Genomic DNA, 15,558 nt, shown 5'->3' on the forward strand with positions numbered 1-15,558 from the left:
ATATTTGAAAGCTTTCGCTGTAACCTTTAAGCAGAATTGAATAGATAAAAAATGACATTTGTACGTGACCCCGAGACGCAAGATGCTCGCAATTCGCGGCGTTAAGGCCAACGTTTATTCTTAAAAGTCAGTCTCCTTTACGTAAAGGGAAGGTCAGCGTAGTTCTAGAGCCCGATTCGTCTCAATCAAGAACCATGTTTTCAAGACTAGGAAGACCGCTGACCAACGGCGCCAGGAGATTCTCCACTACTTCTCAAGTACGTTTGGAACCGAAAATTGCTTAGTCTGTCTTTGAAAATTGCACTTTTTCGCTTTGCAAATATCGCGTACGTGGAGGCGAGCCGTTGATCTATTTAAGACTTGATTAATTCCATCCGATCGTAGGAGAATCGCGACGAGTGTTACATAATTTTTCCTCTGGAACGTAACTTATAAGTTTTTCTTTCTATCGCGATATTTTGGGCGTACTTTTCTTATCTAGTATCTAGAGCCGGCGTAATCACCGGCTAGTTAGATTCCATCGAGAACAATTTGCTGATTACATTTTTGCGACAATAGTACGTAGCTATTATGTAAATCTATTTATGTGTGGGTTGAACTTATCTTTTTCACATTTATTAAAAATAATCAGTGTTGCCATTAAATATATATGCTTTTTTAAATTATTTATTGTGTTTTAATTAAAAAATATATGTAATACATTTATTGGATTTATTTTTGCGACTGTGTGTTAAAGAATATTAAAAAAAAAACATTTTATAAAATGTTTTTCACCTTTCTACTCTATTATTGAAATGCACTTTTTTAATCTTAATTCTTCATTATTTTGCAGCACCTAAAGTCTCTTTAAATTTTTACAAGATTTGTGATCTTTCTTATTAAAATGAATGTTGACGATTCCTTCCTGCTTTCTTAACATTCCGGACGGTGTCTATTGATCGTGTTTTTGAAAAGATATTTTAGCTAGCATTTTATGAACTTTTGATATTTTTTAATTGTTGCTATTTTTAAACACGATAAGCTAACGAATTTAGACGAGATATTTATAAAGTCAAATTTTCAGATAAATTTCATTATTCTAGTATAAGTGTTTTAAGCGAGGGAGCTATCAAATTTCTAAATTTAGTTTTGCAGAGATAAATATCTTTTATGTATAGTAAGTAGTAGAATTCTCCTAGTTGTGCTGTTGTAAAAATAATGAGTCTTTTGGTTCCTTGTGGTCAGCTGAGTCGAGTGGTGAAGTTAAAATTTGTCAAATCTTTTATACGTTTCCTTGGACGAAACTTAAACAAACGGGAGAAAAAGCTAATTCACACCAATTTTTTTTGTTCAGGAACAATTTCCCAAATGACCTTTGTCTCTTTTTAGTATTGAAAGGGTGTATCTGGTTTAAAGTTTATTCTATGAGAATATAAAAAATAGTTTAAATGAAAATACATCAGAAGAAATTTTAATAATTGGAGGTAACTTTCATATTTTTTAATTATAAATAATATACGAATTTATTTCCTTCAATAAATAATAATTCTAGTTCTAATTATTATACCTTTTATTAATTATTATTATTTATCCAGATAAATAATAATAATTAATAAAAATAAAAAAATCCAGAAAAAATACTGTGATACAAGTCAAATCAGAAACCTGTAAATTTTACGACCCCGACAATTTATTTATTGTCGTTCAATTACAGTTTTTTTACTGAATCATATCGGTAGATTTAGTTGCTATCCGTGTTTTCATTACACTCCATGAATCTGACATATTTGATATGAACTATAAATAATGAAAATTTGTTATTACTGCTATTATAATAAATAATAATTTCAAATGTAAATGTGAAATGTACTTACTTCATAATTGCAATAATCTTTGTCTGATTCCGATTCGAACATTTCAATCACGTCTTCGTTATCCGAGAGAAATTCTACATCTTCAAATTTGAGATCCGATTTATCGGAATCATTATATCTTTTGGCCATCGCTATGAATATTATTTAAGCTAAAGTTAGTTTATATTGAAACTATTTAACAAAGTAAAAATATTAAATATACTTGTTAAGTCGAAAAATAATTGATAAGCGCAGGAATATTTTGCGCTTTGACGTAGCTCTCTCGATGACAGGCAAAGAAATATTAATGCACGATTGAAATGCCGTCTGATGCGTGCGTCAGAGCGTGAAGCACCTTGCTCTAGCTCTCTCGCTCTGTCACACGCACTTGTGCATCTCGCTTACACACGTACAAGCGAATTCAAGCAAGAGAAAAAGGGATATACTCATCCGTCCCTCTCTTGCGAAATTAATTGTAATAAAAATCAATATAGTCTGTTATATGATAGGGATGGTTCATTGACATGGGGTTGGCAGAATGAATTTTTTTGTCACACCTGTCACATTGTGATAATTTTTAAGTTTGAAAACTTAGTATATAGTAGGTTTAGAATTTAAAATTTTATTAAATTATATTAGATACTTTAGAAGTTATGATGATGATGAGGATTATGCGCAAATAATTCTGCGTGAGATCTCGATTTTCGCTTGCGCCATGCGAGATATGGCATGGAAATATATCCACAAACAATGTGGTAACTTATTATGTTGAGTTCTATATTGACTTATCTATGCATTACATAACACATTTATATTGTAATTTTCAGAACAACCGCAAATGCACCGTTTTGGGCGCCGGAGGCGGCATTGGGCAGCCGCTTTCCCTTTTGATGAAGCTGAACCCGTCGGTCACTGAACTCAACCTCTTCGATATCGTTCCGTTCACCCCCGGCGTGGCTGCTGATATCTCGCACATCGACACTCCAGCTCATGTCAAAGGATTCACCGGCCCTGAGCAATTGGTCGACTCGTTGAGAGGTCAATAGAAATAAATTATGATAACACATGTCCGATAGCACATGTTTTAAGTTTGTATTAAACACGTTTATCTGTTTTATTTTATTTATTATAGGCGCCGAGGTCGTGATCATACCAGCTGGCGTTCCCCGTAAGCCGGGCATGACACGTGATGACCTTTTTAACACAAACGCTTCCATCGTTAGAGATTTGATCAAAGCGTGCGCCGAAGCATGCCCCAAGGCCTTGATCGGTATTATTTCGAACCCTGTCAACTCAACTGTGCCAATTGCCGCCGAAGTCTTAACCAAGGTTAGTGTTTGATTGATATGAAGTACATATAAATCTAATTCTAATGAATGTTTACGTTATAGGCTGGTGTGTTCGACCCTAACAGGCTCTTTGGCGTATCGACATTAGACGTTGTCCGATCTCATGCCTTCATTGGCGCCGCTAAAGGCGTAGATCCACGCAAAGTATCGATTCCAGTAATCGGAGGACATTCAGGAGTCACCATCATTCCTTTGTTGAGCCAGTGCAATCCTGCTATTGATTTCGATCAAGCAAAAATCGACGCTCTCACAAAGAGAATCCAAGAAGCCGGAACTGAGGTAAATTAATATCAAATTGAAAGTGAAAAATCAGGAATTACAATATGCATGATTTTAGGTGGTGAAAGCTAAAGCAGGAGCGGGCTCAGCTACATTGTCCATGGCTCACGCTGGAGCTCAGTTCGCTTTCAGTCTCATCAGAGCTCTGAACGGAGAGCCAAACGTGATTGAATGCTCTTATGTAAAATCCGATATCACCGAAGCGACTTTCTTCGCTTCTCCGTTGCTCTTAGGCAAGAACGGAATCGAGAGGAACCTCGGATTTGGCAAGTTGAACGCTTACGAGACGTCACTGCTCAAAGAAGCTCTTCCCGAGTTGAAAAAGAACATCAAAAAGGGAGAAGACTTTGTTGCCAAAAATCCTTAATTTTCCAAAGGAAGCACTAATTAATAAGTATTAATTAAATTCTAATTCAGTATACACATAAATTTGTACAAATTGTCTAAAAGACGCCGATTGCTGATGTTGAAGAATGCGGATATCTTCAAAAAATTATAAGCGATTTAATGTGATATTTATTTTGGTAAAGCAGGTCTTTTTGAGTTTATTTAATTATTTAATTAAATTGCATCTTGTTTATTATTATATAGTAGGATGTAAAAAGGAAGACCTTTTATAGAGTATATTACTTTTATAGCGAATGCAAATAAATATACATTAGTCAAGACATGGTTTTATTTTTATCTCTTAATAAAATAACATGTAGAACATGTTAGTGTGAATTTCGAAAATGCATACATTAACTAGGCAATGTATGCACTGTAAAATCACTTCAGTTACAGTACACACAAGTATTTTTGAACAATGTAACTATATTATGCTCTCACTGTTCGGTGTTTGTCAAAGTATTCGAAATTAAATAATAAAATAAACATAATAGGTATTTTAAACCATTAATGTGAGATAAATATTGTTACCAACTTATATAATCCTACTTTAAAGTAGATTCGTTGCAGAGAGTTATTCATGGGGTGTTCACGTTCTCACCAACGCTGATTTTTTTTTATTGGCTCTACAATTATTCGTTTGCGTTTATGTTGGTTGTCAAATTTTGTTTGTTGACACACATTTTTCACACACTCACTAGTTAAAGCGTACATTAATCTGGTGAAAGTATAGAATATATGTAGAATTATAAGCTTCAACTAAAATTCATAGTGCATACTTTATCTAGTCATTGTATTCTTTATCAAAATTGAACACTAACTGTAACATAGATATAAACTTACAATTACTCTGACGATTCTTCCGAAGAAGAGCTTTCAATTTTTTTCTTTCTTTTCTTTTCTTCATCACAAAATACTTGCTGCAGTTTCATTCTTACGCTCAATTTTCTATATTTTTCTACTTCTCTAAGATACGGTAGTAAGCTCATGAGGAAATGGTAATCGGCATCTTGATCCGATTTACTCTCATCCACGTCCAGCTCATCAGTTCTTGGTTTGAATTCTTCATCTTTCTTTTCTAAATCGACTTTTAGAAAATCAATAGAGGATTTGCGCTTTCTTTTCTTAATTCTAGGCTCATACGGTGATTCACATTTAATATTGTAACTGGTGGTTTCTTCTTGCTGTTCGGTATCAAATTGCTGGATGAATGGATCGATTTCGGAATCAAGTTCCTGCGTAGGAACCTGGTCTTTTATGAACAACATGCTTTTGAAATACGGTAAAGATGGCGCTTTCACAAATTCTCCGTTGCATTCTCGACGTCGTTTATCTAATTTATTTTGCTCTTTGCGAAATGTGTCTCTTAGACTTCTCCATTTAGTTTTGACTGCATTGACTGAAAAAATAAATAAATATTTAAACAATCTAATCAGCAGTTATTATTATATTATAAAAAATAAATCTCGTCAATCCTTTTATTGCTACAATGACTCAATCCTGTAAAAGCATCGTTTGACGCTACTCTCTCAGTGTAATCTTGGTCTTTTAAGCGATAAGAAATCCCTCAAATAGAGGCAATTTTGATTAAAATATGTTTTTGACTCACATTTTTTTAATATACAGATTTAATGTAAGCATATTAGCAAATAATAATAAAAAAATACTGCCATATTTTATATATAATAGATTAATTTAAGGAATTTTAAAATTATTATAAAATATATTTTTTAAATTATTGGAAGAAGATCATCACAACTCCAAATAAGTAGATACGTGTTATTGAAACAATGGATAGATGTATCCCAAATACCTTGTGTTTAAATATAAATCTACAGATTATCTCCTTGTACATTAACAACCCCATTCTTCTAGTATATAAAAGACCATTTTGAAGCATTTTGCTTAGTAGAATGATATAAAGCGCCAAATCTAGTAGAGTGAAAATATGAGCTTTTTGGCCAAAATACCATTTGAATCTATAATTTATACATGAATAAAAAAAAAATATCTACATAAAAAAAATATTAAATTAAATAATTACCATCTACTCCCATTTTCTTGGCAATGTCCTTCCAAATTTGCCGTGCCATCTCCCTGTTGTTGTAATTGTCACATTTCACGTACCACAAACTTTCATGTTCGTGTACGAGTTGAATTAATTTATAATTATCCATTTCGTAAAGATGAAAAAAAAATAAAATAAAGAAAAAGTCACGGTACTGCGACGTGTCTGACGTTTTCGTACGTTACGTGACGCCTGACAGGTACGTATAAATGCGTCAATACGTACGAACACGCTTATCCGTAGCATTTATAATAAATTATTATATTCTATATCGCTGATTTTTTCTGTCTTATACAATTCGTAGTTTATGTTTATTTAAAATACGTTGATTTTTTGTTATAAATGTGTAAGATTATATTTGAGATGGATTGTCCTTTTAAAATATTTTGTCCTTTGTCCTTGAATAAAAAAACCCGTGATATCCTTTTGTGTTAAAGAATATACATAATAAATTACTTACATATTTTTAAAGTATATGCCAAATACAAATATGTTTTCAGCGATAGCGATGAGGAGCTGATATAAACCGTATAATGAATGGTGTATTAAAATGTATATATAATATATATGTGTTTGCATATTGTATATAATATTAGAATGACGCATCACGAATACCGGCCATATCATAATGGTAAGATTTCTAATAAATATTATAAAATGTATTACTGGATTATTAAAAGCGTGTCATTGTATTAAATTTTAGTCATAAAAAAACACTATCATGAAAAAATTGTATGTAGTTCACCCAAAACATGCTAGAGTTTTATTAACATTGTTTTTTCATATTAATATTGCCTGCAATCAAATATCTATAAAAAATAAATTTTGGTTTCGTCCTAAGAATAAAGTTTTTTTTATTTAGTTTGACGTATTAATTAATTAATTTATCTTGTTATATATAGGCTTAATAAAAAAACGTATTAGTTGATTTAGATGAAATGTTTTTTTTTTTATTAAATTAACTTTTTAAATTAATAGTATTATTAATATTTTCATAATCTTAAGAGTGGCCTGCTCTTAATATACGAGTAAGAATATTTTGCCCTATTTATATATTGTTTATGGTAACACTGGTCACAAATGTCATCTAATTTGAAACTGTGCTGATTACAATTTTTATATTATTAGTTGCTGATTAAATGTTTCAGCTTAATCGGATATTGCAGTTTTACCAGCATTTTTCTTAAATGTGACTTTAAGAGTGTAGCTAGGTTTTTAGCGCCCTTTATTTTTTTAAATGTGCGTCGTTTTATTGAAATTATTATGATAATATAGTGAACAGTAATTTATACTACGAACTGACAACTGTAAATAATAATACTAATACATGTACTAAAAACTATAAAATAATAAATAGTATATGCAGGTTTATCTACCGGTGCTGTACTTAGTAATATGTATGCTTGCGGAGTCATTTAAATATTAAAAATTAACGATGTTTAATTGTCGCCATTTTATAAAACAATAAATTGACCTGAACTTGGATCCAGCGGAGCTAACGCCAAATAGACACTTTTGAAGTCATGAGTAAACAGACGTTTTTTTTTCGTTCGTCTAATCTGATCCCAACGAGCAGTTACATTAAAACACCAATAGTTTAAATATTTTGAGACAATTTGATGGTTTAACGCGTTACTAATGTCATATACATTTACTGCATAAATTGTACGGGCGCATTTAAATTGTAACTTTAAAATAATTAATAAACATTTGTAATTTTAATTAAAAATAATCATCCTGAATAACTTTTTTATTTAAACTTAATTTAAGAATATCTTTAAAATATTTAATAAAAATACTGTAGTAGTTTTTGTAGTACAGGTAATATTTATTTATTTAACGAATAGATTTTTTTGGTCGGTAAATAAAATACTGTTTGCTTAATTATTTCAGCAACAAATCTATGTCTAGGGAATATAATATTAAATGAATTATGAAACGAAAAAGTCATAAATAAATTAAAAATATTTGATATTTAAAGCTGCAGCATTTATTTCAGTTACTGTAGCTCGTGAAAGCTATATTGAAAGTGAAAATTTTAATACAGATCCAAGTTTTAAAATTTTAATACAGATGCCACAAAGATTAGCCGCTATAAATATTTATATTTTATGGTTAAATAATGACATGTAATGTTTATATAACGCGCAGATCGGTGAGACGATGACCAGTGGAAGACGTCCTTCCGTCGCGACTTTTGTTTCACACTAAGACTAGTTTTATTAAAAATACTTACTACTGAATAATAATATTTATATGGAATATTTAAAACTCTATAACTTTAATTGAATATGAGAATACATTTTTAATGCTTAACTTAAAATTATTTATGTAGAATGTTCTTATTAAAACATATAATTGCGTTATATTAAGCAAATTACTGTACGGGTTATTCAGTGGTGTTTAATTTAACATGTGCGTCATATCATGTAATTTTTTTAATTAGATAAAATATGCCTTAAATAAACTTAAAATTACCCAAATAATCAATTATTTACTGGTATAAATACAAATTTCTTAAAAGTACATCATTCAACTACTTAAGATAGCGACGAATATTAATGTAAATAATAAATTAACTGCGAGAGACTCAAATATACAGATTATGAGCCTACCTTTTAAAGATTGAATCTCGTTTACAACTCCCAATGAGAATATAGAACCGTCGTTATTTTGAACAAATTAGTATCAATAAGAATATATTAAAGATAAAAAATATAGCTGAAGTCAAATATGGGCAAAATGTAAACGCTACGATTCGTTTACTGATTATAGAAAATAAACGAATTGTTTCTAAAGAGCAAAAATCTACAATTTCTGAAAAGAATTATCGGAAAAACTAAATGCAAAGTTTTTTCGTGAGAAAGAACTTTGCATACGCAATAGGGAACACGTATACGTGTTAAAAGCGCAATAAACCAAAATGTTATTAGTATTAACGACTTGCCGACAAGTGCATTTTTGTTGTACTGACTGTTATGTTTTTGTTACGGATTGCCACTTACAAATTGACCATAAAAACGATCATTTAATGCCCTTAAATAAAATAATGTTACGGCATCGGAAATGCTGACAGAGGACGGAATGCAAAATGATAAGTGCAGTGTTGCAAAAAAAATCTCTACCTTATAAGTTCTGTTTACTTTTTGATTAAGAAAACATATCGAAACGAACAGTGAAAATAATTATTATAAAGACGATAGAATTGAAATGAGCAGGTAAACCTAGATCATATAGATAAGCTATAAAATAATTAAGCAGCATAATAAGTAAAGCAAATAGAGGCTATAAACAAAATAAATCAGATATTTTATATGCATATGATTAGTTAATTTAAGGTAGAAAAACTGCTCTTTGTGCGAGCAGGAGAATGATTAGATCCCAAAACTGTTGCTAATTCCTTAATGATATATTTTTTTTAACGGTACTTCATCTTACATTTACAAATACATTAAATGTAGCTATTTTCTATCTCTATAAACATCTTAAATGGCTATCTTTTTGTCGAAGTGAGGTCAATAAGAAAAAGATTGGGAAATTTATTGTCTGTGTCAACACCTCCCTTTGTTTGCTTGTAACGCTAAACCACTTTAAGCCGTTTTATTCAACATTACAATAGATAAATTCTGTTAAAAGTATTATAATTCTTGGGACATACGAAACAATATTTTCTGCTTTTTATTTAATACTAAAATAATCGAATAAAACAATGTCAATGTATTACATTATAAAATAAAATATTATTTATTTATATTATTGATCATAAAGATATGGAAAAAACATGGGGTTTTAACGTCCCCCGCTTCGTCCAGGCTAAGTTAAGAATGTTTATATGTATGTTCTGAATTAAATTTGATTTTAAACTTACTTAATACTGTAAAATAGCTAATGTTGACTTCTGTATTTAAAATATCAATAAAATGATCTAAATTAGTATAATTAAATTCCTTGTTGAACCTAAAGATTAAATAAACAAGATTAATTTGCATAAGACATTGTCTTTAAATCGTGATTCACTAGTGCATTTATTAGCATATTATGTCACAAAAGTTTGTTTGTAAGATATGCCCAAAAAAAAACATTCGAAAGATTTCGGTAACACTTGACAATTAGTTTTATAAGAATATACGATATATATTTTTTAAATTTGAATGCAATTATAGATTAGCAACACATTTTAAATTTATGATTTTAAAACAATATCATTGTTTATTCAATTTTTTTTAGCACATTCACATAGAAATAAAGAGCTTTAATTTTTTTATTACTTTTTTGTAAGACGTTTTCAGTATCAATTTTTGATACTGAAAACATTAAAGAATCAATAATTTAAAAAAATGTTTTTTATTTCTATGTGTATGTGTTTGAAAATAATAATTTAATAAACAACAATATTCTTTAATAGACACGTAATATTATATTTGATCTTTTATAGAGTTCAAATGGTAAATTCGTTTCTGGAAACTGTTTTGGAAACGGTATTCAATGTAAATTAGTTAGCTAGCTTCTTCGATAGTGTTGACGTATCCGGTAATATTTATACAAACAGTGTGATACATAATAAACGAAAAATTTATTTCATTAAAAATATGTACTATAACAAACGATTTTGTAATATATTTTCGCGATATATGAATATAAATTAAATACTAGTAATAACAACCTTCTGGGCAATTTACCTTATTAAATTAATACAAATATCATTTGCCAGTTACTATTATGTTGTTGTATTTATAAAGTACAACATATTTACGAGTAGTTTATCAATATTTATAATTTGCTTCGTACTTGTTACATACAATTATTATTAAATATTTGTTAAACAGAATATGATCAACTATATTAAATTCTTATTTATATGCTATTTGAAAATATCTTTAAGTTTAGTGATTTATTTTGTACATACACATGCTATATATTTATATAATTTAAATTAAAACCCTTTTTTTATCAATACGTAATGAACCATTATTGAAATAAATTTAAGTCGTCAAACCAAAATTAAGGGCAAATGTCATGGTATTGAATTGTTAAATATTCAAATACAAACTAATTCACACAAAATCACACTAAATGTTTGTAACAATAACGAATAGATTGTATTTTATTTTACTATACATTTTTTATTTAATTAATACTTTTGCTTTTATAATCCAATTCTATTTATAAAAGAGTCAATGTGTAATCATTGAGAAACAAATTTAAAATGCATATAATTAAAAATAAGATACATGTCATGGATAGCTTAAAAAATACAATTTTAATATAGGTTGTTATCAGTATAAATACATTTTTGTCAATATGAATATTAGATTATCAGTATTTATTTTAAACTTTGTTGAATAGTCGTTTATGTATTATTATTAAGTGTATTTTTAATAAAAACTATATCTATATTTTTATTAATTTAGTTTTGCTAGTAAATGTTTAATTATATGTATTAAAAATGTCTTTTTCTAAGGCGTGTTTTTACGGAATAAGTAGTTAGTAACTTTAAAATATTTTAATATATACATTTTTAATGACGGAATAGCGTAGTCCGTAACGTCTCAGAGTAATAATTCTGAGGTTGCTGGTTCGAGCCCCGGCAGCAGCACTCAATTTTTTATTTAAAAAAAATGCGCTATTATTATATAAAAATGTGGTATTACACAAATAGTGAAATTACACAAAGGCTCTGGTTATGACTAGAAAAAAATGGATTTCCCATAAATAGCACGCAAGGATTCTCTGGTGCATTGAATGAATATTTCATTGTCATGAAACGGGCACGGGAAACAATATATCATTGAAAAACAAAAAGCACCGTGAGGTTACAATATTCCCGTTACACAATTTGACCTCGGAGATATCCATCAAGCAAATGTCACATTCTAAATGTGTATGAATATTTTGTTATTATAAGAAGCGAGTGCAACGATTAGCTGGATGATCGCTGCAAGCTTTACAGACCTGAATATATAAGGCAATGAGGACCAGGTAGACACTCGAAGGAGCAGATTTGACACACCCGCGGGCAGCATACGGTCATGGACGCTTACATCCTGATAGGCCATACAAGCACCGCAGCAGAGATAGATCAATCTCCGCTATACTGTCGCCGCCACACCAATCAGAACTCTAAGGATCTTCCATTGACTTCATCCCTCCGCCAGCTTCTCATAGTTTGTCGCAATATGTAAATTTAAATAATAAAATTCTCATTAGTTTCCACCTGCGTCTTACTGGCTGTGAAGTCACACCCCAAAGAATTAGAATCTCGAAACTTTCATCTCAATGACATTTTCGTTTCATTAAAAATAAAAGGTTAGAAAAAGAAAACTAGAGAAAAAACATACTTTTGGACATTGCTTACGATTTATATATGATTACATAGTGTTTCTTGTTGATTTTTTTTACAAAAGTGACAAATCGAGAATTTCTAATATCTTGAAAATGTTTTACAAGGGCTACATTTATTTGTACCTTGCTTAATCAATATGTGTACATATATATGTTCTTATTAAAATAACAATAACTTAAACCAATTATTTTTTCAGGTTCATCACGTCCTATAAAGCTCAAAAAAATACGAAAGAATCGTTATACTGTCAATGTTTGATGAAATATAATATACGATAGGGCAAGTGAATAACATTATATATTTTGAAAAGGTCCTACTTATATATCGCCACCGGATATTTGGCTATGGTATTGGAGACTTTGACTTTGGAAACGATGAGAGGAGAACTTTACAACGAAGTCTCTGTAGTGTTTGGAGACGTACGATTCTAAAGAGCAGCCAACATTCCGAAAGACTGGAACTTTGAATTCACTATCATGATTAAAAAGGGTAGCGGAATCTTTGAAGTGAGCTTAGATATGTAGTTGTGACTATGATACAGTTTTATGTATGATTATATTTGTATAGATCATAGAAGGTAACAGTTTCATGTTACGCAGCGTAATTGAGCATAAACAGTAAATTTCAAGATATTAAAATGATGCTGTTTCTTTATTCTATTTAAATTACAAAATATAAATATAATGACTTTGATTGTTTTAAGAATGTATTACTAGTCGTAAACAGAAACATTTAGCCGGGTTTAAAATCAATAATAAATCATTGTTATGTAATACTATTTTATTTTTTATTTTTACTACAAAATTAATATTTTTTAGATACATTTTTTTTAACAAATTAAGATAATATATGTTGAATATTTTCTGAGATTTCGATTTTTAACAATCGTTTATCCCATTGTGCAATGTAAGAAAATATTGATCGAATTTCACGCACACTTTCTGTTTTTTTTTATGTTAAACCAATTAAAAAAAAGTCAACATCCATAATTTAATAATTGCAAAAATTACAAATTCGTAATAAAGAAATTTATTAAAAATTTAATAGCGCCTTATATAAAAAATAATATTTAATAGTTTATAAGTTTTAATATATTTTATAAGCTGCAAAAATTTTGTGTGTAAAATAATGACTTCTAGACACTTGTTTTATTATTTTTTCCATTTAATTTAAAGTAAAAATATACTAGTTTTCATGTAAACTATTTTTTTAAAGTTGCTTAATTATTGTATAATATATACACACTGTTTTTTAGGACTAATATGATACTGAATATTTTCTTTGAAATTATATTTGAAAATCAGGATTTTCTTTAAATGCATACAGCATCTATAGAAATAGCAATGGTGCAAAACTAATAAGTATAATTGAAATAGGTTAGTTACCTTTCAGTCATTCGGTCGAAGCACCAGTGACTAATGTACAAATCTGCAACTTCCTTGCAAAAACACAAGTGCAGGGCTGCACTTATGTTTTTGCTGTATTAAATTTAATTTAAAAAATTAAACAATCGACGAGTATTTGGTTATAAGACATACCTTAATACCTATATTTTTCGTGTCAGATTAAATTAAAATAATAAACGTGACACTAAAAATTTAAAAATACCTTTACGATAAAAATATATAATAATAATTAAAAATAAAAGATTTTTATTTGAATAAATAAATATCCATATTAAAAAAATTGTGAGTATAAAATTAATTTAATTTAATTTATATATTTGGATTTTTGAGAGGTCTTAATTAACAAAATTTACAAAACAGACTTTTAAAATTATAAACAATGGACGTTTATCAGATCCACCGGGAAGACAGTTTTTTTCAAACTCGTTTGAACAAGCGGTTAATGAGTTCTATGCCATTGTCTTGCTCAATATAAATGTGTTTATCTTCATTCATTTGCGTGAAGATATCTAATAATGAATTGCAACACTGTAGAAACACATACCTGTTGGGTCACAAAAGCGTACATTATATGTCATGGATTGACAATACGAATAAGCCCGTACACCATTCGTCAAAACCGCTCGCCGAAAACATTCATAAGAATCATTTACAATTTTTTTATTTTGGACTTTTCACTATACGATGATATAAGAGATAAAAAGTATAATATATCTTATTTTAAAACACATCTTAATAAAATTCTTCAGGTAAATATAATTTAAATAAAATCAATATTGTTATTAAAAATAACCTCTATTATTGAAAACCCTACTAAAAAATCGCGAAAATGACCTCTAAGTATCATTTTAATGTCAAAAATGGTAATTAAATTCGCTTTAACTCGTTCAACGCAGTACAGACACTTAGTTTATTTATGATAGAATTTTTGGAAATGTTATTCAATGTAAATTAATTATGCTCAGTGTTACGACATTGTGCACTGTTACGTAAATAAGTTTGTTTTTCTATGTTTTTAAACAGTATTTGATCTACGCATATGTAACGTGTGGATTGAGTAATATAAATAACATGTTTTGATATTACTAATCAATATATGATCATAATAGAAAAATACATGAGAGTTTATATCAAGCTTGCATAATAAAAAGCTTTAGTTGAATCGACACAAAATACTTAGCAAAGTATAGATTAAAGCAGCTGCTTAACATATGCAATAATATAACCACTAACAAAAATATTACCATCTAACCTATTATACGATAATATAAAGATAATACTATAATTAATCCTAACTAAACATACAATATTACATATATATTAGTTATTTATTTAAAGGAAGCCTCCAGTGGGAGTGGGAGACTTATTTTTTCTTAAGTTAAGTACCAAGTAACTGAGAGAAAGAAAAATATATATATATAACTTTTGTTTAAGTTACCGGAATTATTCAACACGTTAGCTTTTTGAGATATGAGGGTTTTCGTATCGCACCTTTTCTTACTCGCATCTCGTTTGTCGACGTTTCGACCACCGATGTTGAGGTCATCATCTTGGGCGTAATTTTGATATTATCTCAACCGCCGCAGACCTTTGAGCTGCGTTGATTTTGACTCGATCTTGTGTTATTATGTTTTTGTTTGTTTGTTACTAAGGGAACATCAAGTGCATTCATTTTCAAATTGGTTTGTTTAAATGAATAAATAAAATATTAACATCAAATTTATACAAACAATTCAGAATTTGAAAATGCAACAAATTTAAACTGTAGCAATCTTAAATTTTTTTATTAACGTAGAAGCAGGCTCAAACTCAACAATGTTATAAAATAAACTATTCAACAAGACGTTAAAAAAATTCATTGAGCTGCAAAAGAAACTATCCCAAATTTAATAAA

General features: G+C 29.2%; 3 protein-coding genes across 4 annotated transcripts in view; 1 reads left to right on the forward strand and 2 right to left on the reverse strand.

The window, feature by feature from the left end:
* Window positions 1-12,833, reverse strand: part of AP-1-2beta (adaptor protein complex 1/2, beta subunit) — a 30,031-nt gene extending 17,198 nt beyond the window's left edge. Inside the window, exon 1 of the mRNA XM_088192902.1 lies at window positions 11,868-12,833. The gene's annotated coding sequence lies outside the window, so the exon portion shown is untranslated. The remainder of the gene's footprint in view (window positions 1-11,867) is intronic.
* Window positions 130-4,126, forward strand: Mdh2 (malate dehydrogenase 2). The gene is made up of 5 exons (XM_088192904.1): window positions 130-257; window positions 2,660-2,870; window positions 2,965-3,161; window positions 3,224-3,460; window positions 3,519-4,126. The coding sequence occupies exons 1-5, from the start codon at window positions 195-197 to the stop codon at window positions 3,825-3,827; spliced, it is 1,017 nt and encodes a 338-aa protein (XP_088049030.1). The 5' UTR covers window positions 130-194; the 3' UTR covers window positions 3,828-4,126.
* The window catches only part of LOC148232458 (uncharacterized), a 238,451-nt gene continuing 227,011 nt past the window's right edge, over window positions 4,119-15,558 (reverse strand). Inside the window, exons 1-3 of one of the 2 annotated variants that reach the window (XM_088192905.1) lie at window positions 6,376-7,012; window positions 5,892-6,313; window positions 4,119-5,246 (exon numbers count right to left, since the gene is read on the reverse strand). In XM_088192905.1, coding sequence (XP_088049031.1) covers window positions 4,693-5,246; window positions 5,892-6,024 — 687 coding nt within the window. In that variant the 5' untranslated portion in view covers window positions 6,025-6,313; window positions 6,376-7,012 and the 3' untranslated portion in view covers window positions 4,119-4,692. Of the gene's footprint in view, window positions 5,247-5,891; window positions 6,314-6,375; window positions 7,013-15,558 lie in introns of those variants that run through there. The other variant, XM_088192906.1, reaches the window with a different exon arrangement.

Source organism: Plectrocnemia conspersa, unplaced genomic scaffold (genome assembly GCF_051122295.1).
Source record: "Plectrocnemia conspersa isolate PC_06_02 unplaced genomic scaffold, ASM5112229v1 ptg000009l, whole genome shotgun sequence".
Classification (NCBI taxonomy): Eukaryota; Metazoa; Arthropoda; class Insecta; order Trichoptera; family Polycentropodidae; genus Plectrocnemia; species Plectrocnemia conspersa.